This window comes from Stegastes partitus, unplaced genomic scaffold (genome assembly GCF_000690725.1).
Source record: "Stegastes partitus isolate 25-593 unplaced genomic scaffold, Stegastes_partitus-1.0.2 Scaffold3, whole genome shotgun sequence".
Taxonomy (NCBI): Eukaryota; Metazoa; Chordata; class Actinopteri; family Pomacentridae; genus Stegastes; species Stegastes partitus.
In genome coordinates, this window is record NW_007577734.1 from 790191 (window position 1) to 806644 (window position 16454).

The 16454-nt window shown below is 42.6% G+C and overlaps 1 protein-coding gene across 11 annotated transcripts in view; it reads left to right on the plus strand.

The window, feature by feature from the left end:
- Nucleotides 1–16454, plus strand: part of nfixa (nuclear factor I/Xa) — a 116038-nt gene that overhangs the window by 32740 nt on the left and 66844 nt on the right. For 10 of the 11 annotated variants that reach the window (XM_008276724.1, XM_008276740.1, XM_008276697.1 and 7 more), the window contains one exon: nt 2212–2743. In XM_008276724.1, the coding sequence (XP_008274946.1) occupies nt 2212–2743 (532 nt within the window). Of the gene's footprint in view, nt 1–1032; nt 1363–2211; nt 2744–16454 lie in introns of those variants that run through there. The other variant, XM_008276733.1, reaches the window with a different exon arrangement.

Here is a 16454-nt window from a genome sequence, read left to right on the forward strand (position 1 = left end):
CTTTTTCTTCCCCCTCCTCTCTTTGTTTGTGTGGTAAATCCAGGAGCAGCTGCTGGTCTCAGGGTCTAGTGGGATTTTGGGTCTGTGTTTTCTCATGCCATCCCATGCCAAGGTGGTGTAACGCGAGCACAGAAAGAGAGAGAGAGGTAGAGAGAGGGAGAGAGAGGGGTGTTTCTGGAGGGAGATGTGGGGGGTTTGTGGTGGTGGTTGGAGAGCAAGCTGGTTTGTTGGGATGACTGTGAGCATGTTGGTGACGAAGGCGGCGAGGGGGGGGACAGGCTTTAGAAGGACGGGTGCTGTCTGGATGCATGTAAAATTAATATCCTCTGGACTTTGCCTTTGCACTAGATTGGAACTTGTCTATTTGGCTAATGACGTGCCTTCTGCCTGCACCACACACAATCAGTGCCCCCCCCCCCCCCGTTCTCTCTCCACTACCAGCCACCAACCATCCAATCCCCCACCTCTTTGCTTCTCCCTCTGCCATCTCTCTCTCTTCCCTCCCTTTCAGCGCTGGGAGCGTGCGTATTGGCTGGGCTGTTTGAGACTCGATGCCAAATAGGTGGGCCCTCTGCGTGTTGGCACAGACTCAGTCAATGGTTAGAGACGGAAAGTGGAGAGGAAGAGAGAAAGAGAGAGACAGAGTTGGAGAGAAAGAGGGGGAAAAAAGAAGCGGCACTCGGGTTTGCCAGCGGTCGTGCACAGTCTTCCAACATTGATTCGGTCCTCTTGTTTTTGTTTTTTTTTCTTCTTCTTCTTCTCCTCCGTCCGCACCCCCCTTGTCCAGCTCTCTCTCTCCCTCTCCGTGAGTCTTATGCAGATTAGAATTGAACCAATAGCACGTGCCGCTTTGCCAACCATTTTTTTGTTTTTTTTTCCCATCAAGATATTTTTTCTGCTTATTTTTGCAAACAAAGAGGCTTGTTTTAGTTTTTGACAATTTTATCCTTTTTCCTGCAGTATCTGTTTTATTTTATTTGTGCACATCCAGCTCTGTTCTTTTTTTTTTTTTTTTAAACAGAGAGCCTGCTAAACTTCTCTACACTCTCCTTCTGTTGTGCTCCTGAACAGCACCTCTCCCGCAGCTCCTGCTACAGTACCTCCTGTGTTCTTGTGCTGGTATTACACTGCGCCCCCCTTGGCCTGTGTCCTCTTTCTCAGCTTTTTTCCCCCCTGCTGCTTTTATTGGACAGTTTCTCAGCTTCTCTTTTTGCTTAATTTTTTTTTCCTCAGTCTTTTGTTTTCTAATACACGCAGCATTACTTCGCGCGTTTTGACTCAACAATCCAGTCCCTGTGCTGGTTCTGCATTTTAAATTTCTTTGCAATCGACGGGGTCAATTTATGATGAGAGATCAAAATGGTAACTACCGCGTAATTCTTGTTTTATTAACATATATTTTTGATAAGTAATTTTGAGTGCAGATGCAACTATATTATTTATGGGCAAATATTTCATGTCGTGGCTCTTAAATGTGACTGCTTTCATTTTAATAATTAAGACTTGGTATGTGAATTATCTCAGATTATTTCAGTGTTGTATCTATTATATACTGTATGTAGTTAGTGTATGACATTTTATAAATGCCACATTTTTATTGCTACTTTTTCCTTGTTTTTTGTTATCTTGAATTATTTCTGTTCTCGTTTTGTAGCTGGTCCAGCAATATTATTATTCATAAAAGACAATTTTTTTTTACACAAATTTTACACTAATATTACATTAGCAAAGCCCTCATAGTTGGATATTTATTTAATTTATTTCCATTTTTCACCTCTTACTTCAGTCTTTGAGTGTTGTGCTCTTCAGTGGTTTGCAAAGTGTGTCCTTCAGTGTTATGTCTATGTTAGAGTGTTAAGCATCTTTCCCTCTCTCTCTCTCTCTCTCTCTCTCTCTCTCTCTCTCTCTCTCTCTCTCTCGGCGCCTCTCGCTCATTCTCTCCCTCCGCTCACTCGGAGCAGGCGCCGCTCCTCCATGCTGCGCGCCGGTGCTAACTGCCTCTCCTCTCTCTTCCCCTCCTCACCCCCACTCCCTCTCTCCCCATCCTTCTCTCCCCCATTCTCCCCCTCTCTCTTCCCCTCCTCCTCCTCACTCCCTCTCTCCCCATCCTTCTCTCCCCCATTCTCCCCCTCTCTCTCAACTGCCTCCTCCTGCTTCCCCCCCTCCTCCCTCTCCTCCTCCACCCTCCCCCCGTCCTCTTCCCTTATCCAGGATGAATTCCACCCCTTCATCGAGGCCCTTCTGCCCCATGTCCGCGCCTTCGCCTACACCTGGTTCAACCTGCAGGCCCGCAAGCGCAAGTACTTTAAGAAGCACGAGAAGCGCATGTCCAAGGAGGAAGAGCGCGCAGTGAAGGATGAGCTGCTGGGGGAGAAGCCAGAGATCAAGCAGAAGTGGGCCTCGCGCCTGCTGGCCAAGCTCCGTAAGGACATCCGGCCTGAGTTTCGTGAGGACTTTGTGCTCACCATCACAGGGAAAAAGCCCCCCTGCTGCGTGCTGTCCAACCCCGACCAGAAGGGCAAGATCCGTCGCATCGACTGCCTGCGACAGGCCGACAAGGTGTGGCGGCTGGACCTGGTGATGGTCATCCTGTTCAAGGGCAGCCCCCTGGAAAGCACGGACGGAGAGCGGCTGGTCAAGTCACCACAGTGCACCAACCCTGGCCTGTGCGTCCAGCCACACCACATTGGAGTGTCCGTCAAGGAGCTGGACCTCTACCTGGCCTACTTCGTCCACACGCCAGGTATGTGGCCAACTGGACACTAGACATTAATAGAGAGGGATACCAACACATACACACCTGTCATACATGCCCACGTTGATGTGCGTTTAGGTGTACACTAGAATTTGTATAATCCCATGCATGCACACATACAGACACATAGGCACAGTTGGTTGTGTGACATATAATTAGAGAGGGAATGACATCAATAGAAATTCATAAAGATAAAGCTATGGGTACTAAGATTTATAAATGCCCTAAAATATGTTTCACATCACAGAGAGTGAATTAAGGCTTGAGTACGGTGTCTATAAAAGCTATCTAGGAATTTTTGTATTTGAAAGGTTTTATTTACCAATATTCTGTCAGATAAATAAAACAAACATTTATCTCCCAGAGAAGCAAAATTGTAAGTCCTCCCTGCTTGTTTTCCTTTAGAAAACAGCAAATTGTCTTCTTCAAATTCACGTCTCTTCATCTGTTTTTTGGTTTTTGTTTAGCTGACAACATAATATCAACAGTCATAAAAAAGAATTTGTAAGTGTGTGTCAAGGGCATTCGTCCAGCGTGCTCTGGCAAGTGTGTGTTCATTTTTCTGAGCGAGGCATTTGCGGCTTCATAGGAGCATGTATTTTGTGTTTTAGGAAGGAATTTGCATGCATCTGTGTGTGTGTGTGTGTGTGTGTTTGTGTGTGTGTGTGAGTGAGTGAGTGTATTTTTCATTTTGTTTCTTATGAGATGATCACCACTGTCAAATTCTGTGTTTTTGTGCAATAAATGTTGCGCAAAGGAGAGTCACTGTTTATAATATTGTACTCAGTCTGTCGAAGTGTATGTGCCATGATAAGGCCATTGTAGCCAGGGACTGTCATTTGGCCACAGCCCAGATTCTGTGTTTCTGTGTGTATGAGAGAGAAAGAGAACAGAGCCGTGAGTCTCCTGCTCTCAGGCCGCAGGCTGCTGCCGCCTTCACCGTCTGCCTGAATGCTAGCACCACGTTGGACCTGGCTGCCAAACACACACTCACACACAAAACGCCAATGCTCAAAGACAGCCAGTACTATTGCAGCCACCTTCACACCCATACACACACATGCAAACACAGCTAAATAAAGATACACATATTCCATTAAAAAAAAAGAAAAAAAAAGAAAAAACAACTCTGTCATCTTTGTAGCGCACTTTCACACGTAGAGCCAAACACGGTTTTAGTCACGATTGCGTACACACACCCACACAGTACGCACCTTCGGCCAAGGACTATCACAGATACAGTTTGATACAGCCAAACATTGTTGTATCTCAGCCACCATCATGGATACACACACTCACACCCGGCCAAACATCACTCTAGCCTCCAGTGTGCGTACTCTGCACACACAGCCAAAACACTGGCTGTGTTGTAGTTTTTCCCCACATTGCAAAAAAACACAGTCACAGCAGCCACACACACACAAAATACATTTCACAGCCAAATCCTCCAAATACACACTACTTCACCATTTGCTGGCTACGTATACAAACACATGCTCATGACCTAATATTATCTCAGCTGGAATTTTCTGGAAATTTCAAACAGTGACTAAACCAGCACATATACTGCATATACGGCATAGCCCAGTCACTGCCCAAATACGCTCACTCACTCGCTGCCTAGGCACAACTCTTAGGTTAGGTACTAATATGAGTGTAGCCAAATGCTATCACAGCCGGCCTTCAGTCTCTGTCTCTCTCTCTGACACATACACACACAGAATCTCGGTCCAGGCCAAACACCTCATGCAGCCTGAGCCAAACCCTGGCAGCAGCTCCGGCTTCACTTTGTTAGTCTGTCTCTGGTGGTAGCAAACCATAGGTAGCAGGCAGTCGGTCTCGGTGTTTCAGTGGTAACTTTTTCGGATAAATTATTTGCCAGATACAATTTATTTTTATTTTTTCACAGACTTTTTATTAGCGTATTTTTTTAAATGATGTATTGTAGATTCAGGACCAGTGAGTTGTGTTTTGGGATTTAGCAATGTTAAACATTTCACACATTTGAAAACATATTTCTTCTTCTTAAATTATACTCTTACATTATACAAAATTACAGTATTATGTTTATTTAATCTCTGCTCAGGATATGTGTTCAGGAAAAAGTTTGTTTGTAAATTAAATAATACACTTAGTCCAGAATGTTGCTGTACAATTGCAGGTTTAGGTTTGGAAAGGAAATGGTTATGATCGTAAATATAATTTTAATTGATATAATTAAAGCAATTTAGGAAAGTTTGTTTAAACCTACCACATTTTCTAAACTTGTTGAGAAAGCAGTCCACGAAATGATAGTTAAAATTTTATTGGTGGTGTTATACTACATATATTTCGATATATGATTTAAGACTTTTTTGGTTTTCAGATGACAAGTGAGTAATGATAACTACAGAGCATGATATTTGGAGATTGCATCGTAAAACATGAAGAAATGCTGTATTTTCAGTTGTTGTATGCGCTCTGATGCGTGCACATTAACAAACTGAAAATGTATCATGACAAATTTCCTCTCCCTCCTCTGACATCGTCAGCTGTCCAGTTTTCTGGACTGTTTGTTGCTGTGCAATCGTCGCCACAGTACTTTGGTTTACAGCAGTACAGTAAAACACATGGTTGCTTGGACGGGCTGCCCAGTATGCCGCTCATTCATAATGTTGACTTACCGTGTGCTTTCTCTTATCTTATCTGATTAACACAGTGTGCCTCGGTACTTTTATCTTCTTCCAAAGAGCCAATGCGCAGTTTAAGTCCTGGGTGCAGAGACGCTTTGGGGTCTACAGACAAAGAGAGAAAGGGAGAGAGGGAGAGACAAAGGGCAAACCGGTGTTTGTGAACGTTCCATAAGGTCGCCTCTGTTACGACACTTGGCTCTCCATGACTTTTACCTGACATATTTGTGAGTAACAGGCACTTGTCTGTTACAGTGATGTGTGGTTGTGGGTTTTTTTTTTTTGCCTCAGTCGCAGAGTGAATGACAAGATGTGCTCATTGTTTGTTTTTGTTTGGTTTGTATTTTGTCGGTCTTTAGCATCTCTGTCTTCCTCACTCCTCTTTGATCCCGTGCACACTTTTGTTTTGTCTCCTTAAACATCGCCCTCATTGTTGCTCTCACAGAGGTAAAGCCTCTGCTGATCTCTTTTGTTTATATTGTAGGAGACAGAGAGAGAGAGAGAGAGAGAGAGAGAAAGCACGTTGGAAAGGAGAAGAGGCTACAATAGTGATTGTTCTGTTTGGCAGCACCCAAACCCCGTTGGTGTGGGAAGAAGAGAAAGACGTCTTGTGTTTTGTTTATGACAGAGTGGCAAAAGCTGCCACGGGAAATCTCTGGGCTTGCCGTCAGGCTTTCTCAGACTGTTCTGCAGCCAGCCAGCCTTTGAGATCCTCTCTGTTACAGAGCGTAACACACCGCAGCCGTAACAGAACAAACCACGATGCCACAATACACAACCTTCTCCCCCTGTTTTTTTAGGAACCTCAGATAAATACCAAAAAAGAAAAAAAGACTACAAAACAGATGGAGCAACGTGTCTGAACATTGCAACTGAAATGCTGGCAGAGAATAGAGGAGAGGGCAAGAGTGGCTATGATGCCCTACACTGTGTAGTGTATTTTAGTGATTTATTAAGAGTGAGTGACTGGTATATTATTATGGAGATAGTGATCTCTTGGCCCAGACGTGCTAAGGGTCTGCCAGAGCACCACAAACTGGCAGGGTCCCTTTGATAAACCATGAATGGACTGTGTTGGAGATGGTGACTTCACAGTACAACTTTAGACATATTTCTCTCTTCTGTTCATCTGACTACTGCATAGGTGGCTGTACTTGTACACCATCTGAGAAGAAGTTATTTAGCTGCTTTTCACAGTGTTCAGAGGACTATTTGATTTATAATCTTTGTGCTGCTTTAGATTAAACTCTGCACATTTCTGATTTATTCAAGGTTGGAAAAATAGAAGATTAAAAAAAAAAGCATTTGTCAGGTCCCAAGTTAGCTCAGTGCACTTACTCATAGTTTGGACCTCATTCTAGCTGCTTTTTATTTTTTTCTTTTCTTTTGTACGGCGTAAGTGTGATCATGAAAAGATGTTTCAAATGTGTTTCCAATCAAAAGTGCAGTACAGGAAATTTGCAGTCACTCCGAGGGAGGTGTGAAATGTGCTCACCGTGCCATTTCTGCCATGACCGCTCCACACTCCATGCTGCACAGTGCCAGATCCCGCCTCCCTTTCACTATAGCAGTAGTCATGCCTTGGACAGCGCTGTGAGAAAGCCCAGAGAACCCCTAATGCTGCAGCCGCCCCCCCGGCCAACTCACTGACCACAGCAAGGATTCACAAATAAAACACCACTTGCGTTCATCACTGAGGAAAACTCTGGATTTGTGGGGATGAAAAAAGAAAGTGAACGTGTGAGAAAGTGGAGAAAAATGTTGTAATAGGAAAGGAAGAGAAACAAAGAAAATCCTGACACTCACGACTACTGACATGAGGAATGGCTCACATTGTGTTAAAAGTTAACGGGATACTCTGATGCGTTCCTCAGGTTCCCGCTTCTCCATGACTCAATTTTGTATTTTTTTCCTGTGAAAATAATCTGTTGTTAATTACATCCTGGATCTCCTATTCGGCTCCCATGACATCACAAGGATTGAGTAGACTGTCCTTGTGTGCAAGTGTTTTTGTTTGTGTCTGTGTGTGTAAGCACAGCTTAAGATGACCCTCAGCAGTGAAGTTTTGATTAAATGAAATCTTGACACTCAGGGAGTGGGTCAGGTCTGAGGCTTTTGTATTGTGTTTGGTGGGAACAGGGCCCACGTCGTCTAAGAAAAGCTCTCCACATGCAGAGCAGCTTTGGCATCAGCAAATGTTTACTGATGACTCTCATTTAGCCGGATCTTTTGCGCATCTCTGTCTTTCTGGCTGGCATCAGGGACACGTAGAGGTGGCTACATATCAAATCTAAGGGGTTAAGATAGAGGGAGAGCCCCATCACATGAGAGACAGAGTGAGAGGGAGTCTTCTCACACTATTCTTGGCTTCAGAAAAAAGTCTGTGTATTTGGATAGCTATTGGTATCGGGCTAGCCAAAGCCCTGTTGTCTGCTTATTTGCTCCAAAACATGCACACATACACAGACGCAAGGCTAACATTGGGGTGTCACAGACGTACATAGATTGATCCAAAACCACAGGGTCTGCATTTATCTCGTGAGACCATGATGACACAAGCAGACTCGAGGGAAAATAAAAAAAAACATGAGAAAGGCGAGTCAAAGACAATGTTGTTATGTTTGGTCTCCCATTAAATTGACCAGTGAAAACTGGCATGCTCCTTGATGCAGTGCCTTTGTCCTAGAAACAGCTCCCTGCTTTTTTGGTTTTTACATAACGATCATAAGCCTCCATTTCTTTGACTGTGCCTGACTCGGGAGAGAGAAAAACCCATGAACATTTCTGGTCTACCTGTGCATCTGTTTCCTTTTGTGTGAGGAGTTTCAGCGTTGGGAGATATGCGGTAAACGGATTATTCCAGTGAAGCTGGGAGGCCATCACTGTGATGGAACAGACAAATAAGGCAGTTTGTGCTCTTTGGCTTTTTCATTGGTCTCTCTCAGATCCCCTTTTTCTTTTTGGATGGACTCAGCTGTCAGACTTTTTTTAAATTTGAAGCTCTGCACTGTATAGCCAACGCAGGTAGTAAAGCAGGAGAACATACATTTTTAACTTTGTATATAGCAGTTTTTAATGATGAAAGACAAATTTTTCCTTGAGTAAGTAGTAAGTATTGGATTTGTTTTCTTCATAAATAATAGAGCATATCTTTTTCCTTTATGATATGATGTAATTTTGGATTTTCTTCTTTTGTGTAGCTTCTTTTGCAGTATTTATATTCCCTGAAAATGAAGGTTATGTCAATTTGAGTGAGATAATAAGCAAATGCTTTTTAAATTTATATTTGGGCCTGGTTCAAGTGACCGTTCAAAATGTTATGTGAAAATATATAATGAAAATAACAGTACATTTATCTTCATTATTACTGATAAAAGTAATAATAATGTCATACATTATTACTGTATTTTTGTGATAATATTTAGCTCTATTACATTTACATAAATGCTTCGCAGGTTTTTTTTTTCTAAAGTAGAAATGGGCATTTTCACACGCTGCTGAATCTAGTGTAATACCTACTATTGAGATTTAATTGCACATTAAAACACATTAACGATTGTCAAATAAAAATAGGTGTAGGCTAGGCCACGTAGTGATAAAAACTGCATTCTTTACTTGAGCTGAGTAGGCTTTTTATTGTTTTTTATTTGGAAAAAAAACCTAGAGGGTGCAAGAAAGAAGGGGAGAGAAAGGAGAAGAAGAAATAAAAAGAAAGAGGTTATTGAGAAAAGAGAGAGTCAGAAGCAGTGAGGGGGAGGTATTGTCTGTATTAATACTGTGTCTTCCCAGTGCCGGGTCTCTTTTCAGGCTTTTGTAGCGGCGCCAACCATGAAATGTGTCTGTCCCCAAAAACCATATACCCACTCAGGAGGGTTTCCCCACCTCAGAGAGACAGAGAGGAGGAGGAAGAGGAGAAGAAGAAGCAGGAGAAAGAGTGCAGTTTCCAATGCTCACTCTCAGGCAGGCCAGACAGAAAGGAGGGAGAGCCAGGGAACACGGCTTATTCACCGGGCTGCACTCACAGCAAGGCCCTGGCAAACGCTGCTGAGTCTGGCTAATGGCGCTATTCAGTACCACACAGCCATAGTCATGCTAGAATAAGTATCACAATACCGTATTTTAAATCTGAAGCAATTTTACTTTTGTTGTTTTTATTCCGTTTTTCCTATGGAGTTATTCTTCCTGTAAGAAGTAGATTTGCTTTTCATTTGTTGAATAAAAAGTTGCGTCAGTACGGATTTAGAAAAAATAAATAAAAATAACTTGTTTCTTTTTTTTTTTTTTTAACGTGTGGGTTGATGAATAATGAAATTATAATGTGGGCGTGTTTAGCACAGCAAAGGAGTCTAACGTTGAAAGTGAGAGGAGTTGTGAGAGGAGTTGTGTCGGCGGACGTTTTTGGCATGATGCTGTCTCTCTGTATGGAAGACACAAAATTTTCATACACAGTCCCTGCCAACCTCCTCCCTCTGATCCTCTCTGTCTTTTCTTTTCTTTCTTTTTCTTGTTCCCCTTTTCTTTTTTCCTCTTTAGGGTTCAAATGACTGCCCTCCCCTAGCCTCATTAGCACCCTGGACTCCTATTTGCAGCGACTGAAAAATGTATAATAACTTGTAAGCACAAACATTTGAGCACTCAATAGTTACATTGTCCTTGTTTTTTTTTTGTGAAAGTAGGCCATCATAGGGATGTGAACCTTGACTTTAATGTTAGGATTTTTATTATTTTTTTTTAAATACATTTTTTATCGTAATTTATTTGGTTGTTTTTAATTTAGTGGGCAAAGGTGTTTTGCCACCTCTATTGTGCCTTTTTAATGATCTTTAATGATCGAGCTTTAATTTTTGGGTATAAAAGACATGGGAAGTGAGGCTTGATTGCAGTTGAATTTCACTTTCCTGTATATTTATTACCTTCACATTATGAGATTTTTAAACCATTTAATTTATTTGCATTTTTTTTTTGGGTCACTTTTTTCCCCCGGTTTAGAACATGTTAACATTATCAGACTGTGTGTGTTTCCAGCAGGCCATTCGTCCTCCTTCATGAAGGTATTGCTTGGTATTCGTTTCACCGTGAGAAGGAGAGCGGTTTAGAGAAGACAGAAAGTGTGGGGGGGGGGGGTGAATGAGCGAACTAGCTGAGAAGCACAACAGAATGCAGGGAATCAAATTTGGCATGCGTCTTTGTAAGCGAGTAAGCTTCAAATCAGTTTGGACACAGATCTAGGACACTAGACGGAGAGAAGAAAGCAGGATGAAACGGGATAGGGAACAACATGGGATTGAGAGTGGGGATAGTGCGTATATTTGTATGTATGTTAAGTGTATGGGGGGGGGAGGTTGTTAAGTAGAGGATGAGATGGAGGGGGTTGGTGGGTGAGGTTGGGGGGGGTCGTAGAGTGTCCCTGAATGACGACTTGAAAAACAGGCCGGTAAATAAATGGAGTGGCAGTAAACAAGGCTCGGCGCTCCATCAAAAGATTCCATTCATCTGTGAACAGGAGAGTCTCTCTTTTCTCTGAGGAGACAGAGAAAGGAGCCCACTGACGCTGACGAGAGGACGGCGCTTGTTTAGATAACAGGATGAGTTTGGAGAGGAATGGTGTTAGTGTGCGTGTTTGCTCCTGTTTGTGTGAGCTTCAAGGGGGTGCAGAGCAGGTGGGTGGTGGACACAGTCTCAGCAAGTGGAGTAAGGTGGGGGCAGAGATAGTGTGTTTTATTTGTTTTTTTATCACGCGCATGGAATCAGGGAAGGATGGTGTTGGGGGGTTAGAATTGTGAGCTAGGCCAATGACAGTGTGTGTTTGTGTGTCTAGTACAAAGCGATGTGGGGTGTGGTGTCCTTTTGGCACGGCATATGTGCATGTACGCACAGGCGTGCATGTGTGTGAGTGCATATGTCTCTGTCTGCTCATTATACATGGTTATTTTTTCCAGACCAAGTACTGTGCTCTACTTTGCATGATTTATGGTATTATGAGCCAAGCAGCAGGTCGTTTTTTTGTGTGTGTTTTTTTTTAGGAGTTAGAGTTTTGAAGGAGTAGAATCTTGGGGTCTCAGGGACACTGTGGTGAACTGGCCATAGTGAAGGTGCTGTGCATCACTCTGCTTCAGCTGTTTATAATTCGTCTCGTCAGCCTCTCGGCCAAGGGAGCCAGGTGTAAACTAAGTGCTAAAAAGTCCTATGGTGTGTTTCCGTCATGAAAACTTTTTAATTAAGAGGAGATGGATTTATGAATACAGAGATCAGGGTTAAGTCACCTCCAACCACTTAGTGAATTCTGAATGAAAGAGCAGGGCAGAGAAGCCAAGAGAGAGAGTGGCATCTTTCCAAAGGTTTAATTTAGCTTTTGTTTAATTGTGCCTCGCTTGAGTATGAATGTTAACAATTCTTATTCCTTTTAACTTGCCTATAATCATTTTAAGAGCACATCTTGTTTATGTTGGTGGCCTTGTGGAGTAAGATATGAGATGTGCATCTGTCACTTTGTAACTAGACTGATCTGACAGCTGAGCTTTATACTTTTTTCAATTACAACTTCAGAGTAGTAGAAGGCGCACAATACATTAATCTTGTCATTCACATCGTTAAGAGACTCTTTTAAAAGCCTTTTGTGTAGGTAACAGCAGAATCCAAAACACACGCACTCTCTCAATTTCTCTGTAGCTGTCTTTTATAGGTTATCAATGATGTTTTTTTTAATATCCTTTGATTAATATATCACTGTCTACACTGGGCTTTTTAATTGGACTCCTTTAGAACCACAGGATTGATTTTGGGGTTGCCATAGCACTCAGGAACCCCCCCTCCCTTTACCTCTCTCTGTCCTCTGTCTTGCCACCCCAAAGTCCCCCTCCCCAGTCCACCGCCTGTTCCCCTCACGTTTATTGGACCCAAATTCGGCTGCCACCATGGCAACCCAGGCTCCCAGGGAACCTTGCCTGGGTGCAATCCAAGGTGCCTCCAGGGTGGCAGTGGCTGGCGTTGTCTGCGTCAATGGGCTGTCACCGCTGCAGGTTGCTACGACGGGGCCAGCCTGGCTGTGGCCTTCCGCAGTGGGAGTGCTAGCTTGCTAACCTCTCTTAACTAACTACTAGCTAACATGACCTGCCATATCCGGTGACATTAGCTGCCGTTTCCACTGCTTCAGGCCTCTGCGACTGCAACACGGGGGAAGCAGGGGAAGTGTTTCACCAGTACGCATATTGATGTGGCATGGCTGGGTGCCCAGTGCTGCCTCCCACATGAAAGAAAGCAGGAGAGAGGGAGAGATGAGAGAATGAGAGGGAGAAAGACAGCAGTGAGATTCATTTTCAATACATAATATATGAATGTATATGTTTTTTATAAACAATGCCTTTTTCCTGTGGTAGGTAAATATTCAGCTGCACATATTTGGCTCTGTGCGTCATGCCAAAACATGTGTATGATATTTAAATGCATGATTATGATGTGTGTACAGCCCTGTGCATCTGTTGAGGCAATATGGCTTAATGACTGATGCCGAAATCATCAGTGGTCCAACAATGGGAAGTACAGATGAAATTAATACCTGATTATATATTATTTTGTTTGATTTTTTTTTTCTACAGAATGCTTTTTTTTTTCTCCTCATAGTGTGTGAATATATGCCTATGTGCAAGTACATGACTTTGTGTGAAAGTGAATGGATGGTCATCTGCTTCACTCTGTTTAATTGCAAACAAAACAGGCAGGTGACACACAGACTCCTCATGCTTAATGTGATAATGTTTGTGTGATCCAGATTGTATGCTAAATAGGACATTTGTGCCTGTTTGTATTTATTTGCACTTTCTCCAAATATGATGGAAATCCTGTTACACTTTGGGCACATTATCTTTTTGTATGGATTGGCACCTGGTGCATCCACCCACCATTCCACAGACACACACACACACACACACACAAAGCTGAAACCGAGGGAGTCTGTGGGTAGATTGGTGCACTATGGACCCATGTGGTGCTCATTGTTACCTTCGCTTCCTCCAGCTGAGGGATCCTGCTGTGGCACAATGAACAGTGCAGGGACCTACTGACTTCTATACAATATATAATTTCTTCTGCCCTGGCAGTTGGCAGTGCACTAACAATATCAGTGCTACAGAAAGCTGTGTATAGTGTCTATATTTGGGAAGCTCGGAGAGCCTTTGACACACTGTAGTGCATATAACCTGGAGCCAAACTGTTGTGTTTCAGGCACCAATGGAGACTTGGCATTACATTCGTAGGTAGGTAACACATTGCCATGGTCCATTCGTCTTTATTTTCCAATGAAAGCTACATTTTGCACATATTGAGAATCTAAAATTTGTGCTTGACATTGTGACTGAAATTAAAGAATAGTATGTGGCTCGCTTTTTTTTTGTTTTGTTTAAATTCCTACCTCAAAATGTAGTTTAGGTAGCACTCTTTCTCTATCCTGACTGTGTAGTCTGACTAAAACTCTACTGCTTTCTGTGCAGCACATTCCAGATCTGAGCTGCACAGAGGGTGGGTAGGGCAACACATTGACTCCGCAGGGAAGGAATGGATATCTCATCACCGCGCTTTCTTAAAACTATGAGTCAGTGTCCGTAATTGGTCATAGGCCAATCACTGTTACGATAGGTCTCCACATGATGAAAATCGCAGCATAAAATTTGCCCAATCTTGTGTCCAGATTAGATAAGTTTGAAAGAGGGATTTTTGGACACTTCTGCCACAACTAGATGTTGTGTCTCCCTGATAGTTCAGTCTTACATTTTTAACCACTCATTTCCCTCAGTTTCTTTTCCTCCTCTTTGTGAGGACAAAGTTGGCGTTTCTTCTTCACTCCTAAGTGAGTTCAGTCTGTGGCAGGGAGACAGTGGATTCGTCATGCGAGGTGTGTAAGAAGATATGGTGTGTGATCCATGACGGTGCAGTGTGCACGCTCACCGTTGCCAGCTAGTGTAAAGAGGCCAGAGGTAGAAAGTTGAACAGATGGAGAAAAGTTTCAGAGTATGTCATTTGAAACTATGTAAACTAGAGATGGAGTATTATTAGATTGCTCCTTCCCTTTTTGATTCTCTTCTTCTTCTTCTTCTTGAGTCTTTCTCTTTGTGTTCCCCCTGACCTTAAATTGGTGGTTAGATTGAGGATAGTGATGGGCTAATGAGCCCCCTTTCATGCAATTACCCTCCTCTCTTCTGTTCTCACTGTCTTTCTCTGTCTCCATCTCCGTCTGAAATTCTCTGTTTTAGCTCTGTCTGTTCATTTTGTTAATTTTTCCGTTTCATCCTAATCATTTGGTTTTCCTTTCTACTTCTTTCTCTCATTTCTCATTGTATTTTTGCTGTCACCTTCTGAGAGAATAGTGGTAAATCAAGGTGGCACTTCATCTTTTAAAGCAACATGATGGTCAGTTAAAGAAATCTGGTCCTAATTTGTAGTAGATTGCTATCAAAGATTTTGGATGGAAATGCCGCTTGTTAAAAAAGAAAAAATGCAGATCTGTGCTCGCTTTCTCCTTGTTCTGTCCTTTGTTTTCATTTGATTAGGGTTTTTATTTTGGCTTAGTCTGCACTTGGAGTGTTTTCTTTGTTTTTCTCTTCCTTCAATACTATCTCAATCACAGTTTTTCAGAAACAAGTAGAATTTTTATTATATGTAATGAAGTTTGGAAAGTGTATTTTACAGTATAATGTACATGTTTTAGTCTTGGTTATTGGCATATTGGCAACAAATCCTGGTGTATAGGCTTATTCTTTCATTCCACTTTGTGGTCTAATCTTTTTCTTAAACACAAAAGGACTTTTGTATATGTGTATTGAGATGTTTAACTGAAAGTGTACATGAAAAAGAACAATTTCTTTTCCTTTCATGGTGCCTGGCTGCTGTTTGTGTTTAGTTTGGTTGCTAGCCTGCTGTGTCTTCCTCTTCCCCTTGTGCTGGCCATGAAATGGAGCAGAACTGTCAACGGTTTGGTTGCCGTCCCTGCTTTTTATTTCCTTGGCATAACATGCCTTTATAGTATGAATACCTCTACTCTTGAGTGAGACAGCATCCTCAGGGTGACAGGAGCCAGGGAGGTTATTGGTGTGAATATAAAGCTTCCTGTGAAGCAATATACCTGAGTAGAATCACTACACTTCAACATGTTTTCAGCCATAATATTTAACCTATATTTTTTAACCTTTGTTGCCTTGCTGTGTATCTAACATCATTATTAAGTATGTGTCTGGTTTTTTGTTGTTTTAAAAAAAAAAAAAAACCTGATGATTAGCGGAGTTGTTTTTTTTTCACCAACTTACTGACAAAGCTTGCTTCGAGCCTTTAGCTGCATTGGCACCGGGGGTTTGAATAACAGGAGGGTGGCTTAGTGAGTCAGATTAAAGCTCTGGTGGTCGGCAAGCTCTCAGTCTGTTTAAGTGGCCTTGAATGAGACACTGAATCCCTACCAGCTCCGGAGGTGTTACTTTGTGACGAATCCTGATCTTTGACCCCCTCCCCTGAGCATGGCAAGCAGAACTTTTACAGGAGATCAATGGGAGTATCACATTATTAGTAACTCCTAGCATAGTGCCATGCTTTTGGATGATAAATGCCTTGCACAGGTGATAATGGGAAGCTACCACTTAGCCGAGCAGCAACTGCTTCACATCCTTTCTCCTAGCTGCGTGCCAAGTAAAAGTCACACTGGAAGTTAAATCCTTGCCTAGTGCACAGGGCTAACAACTCCCAATCTAGGCTGATCCCTATTAATACAGTGGGTCATGATCAGCCTAAAAACTAGCATACAGCTGCCCTCCATGTGGCCTGGTGTTATGGTGGGGTCAACCCAATGACAGCCTGAGAGAAACTAATATGAGGAGGAAGATGAATGAGTTGCTGAGTTCTGACTGTATGTGATACATGTGTGGCTGTTGTTGATTAAAAGTTGTTGTTGTAATTGCAGGGCTTAAAATGCCAGGTGGCGGATGTGTCCCACTAATCCCCTATCTAATTTCGAGGTCCAGGGGTGAAGCTCTTAATCCGAAACACACACA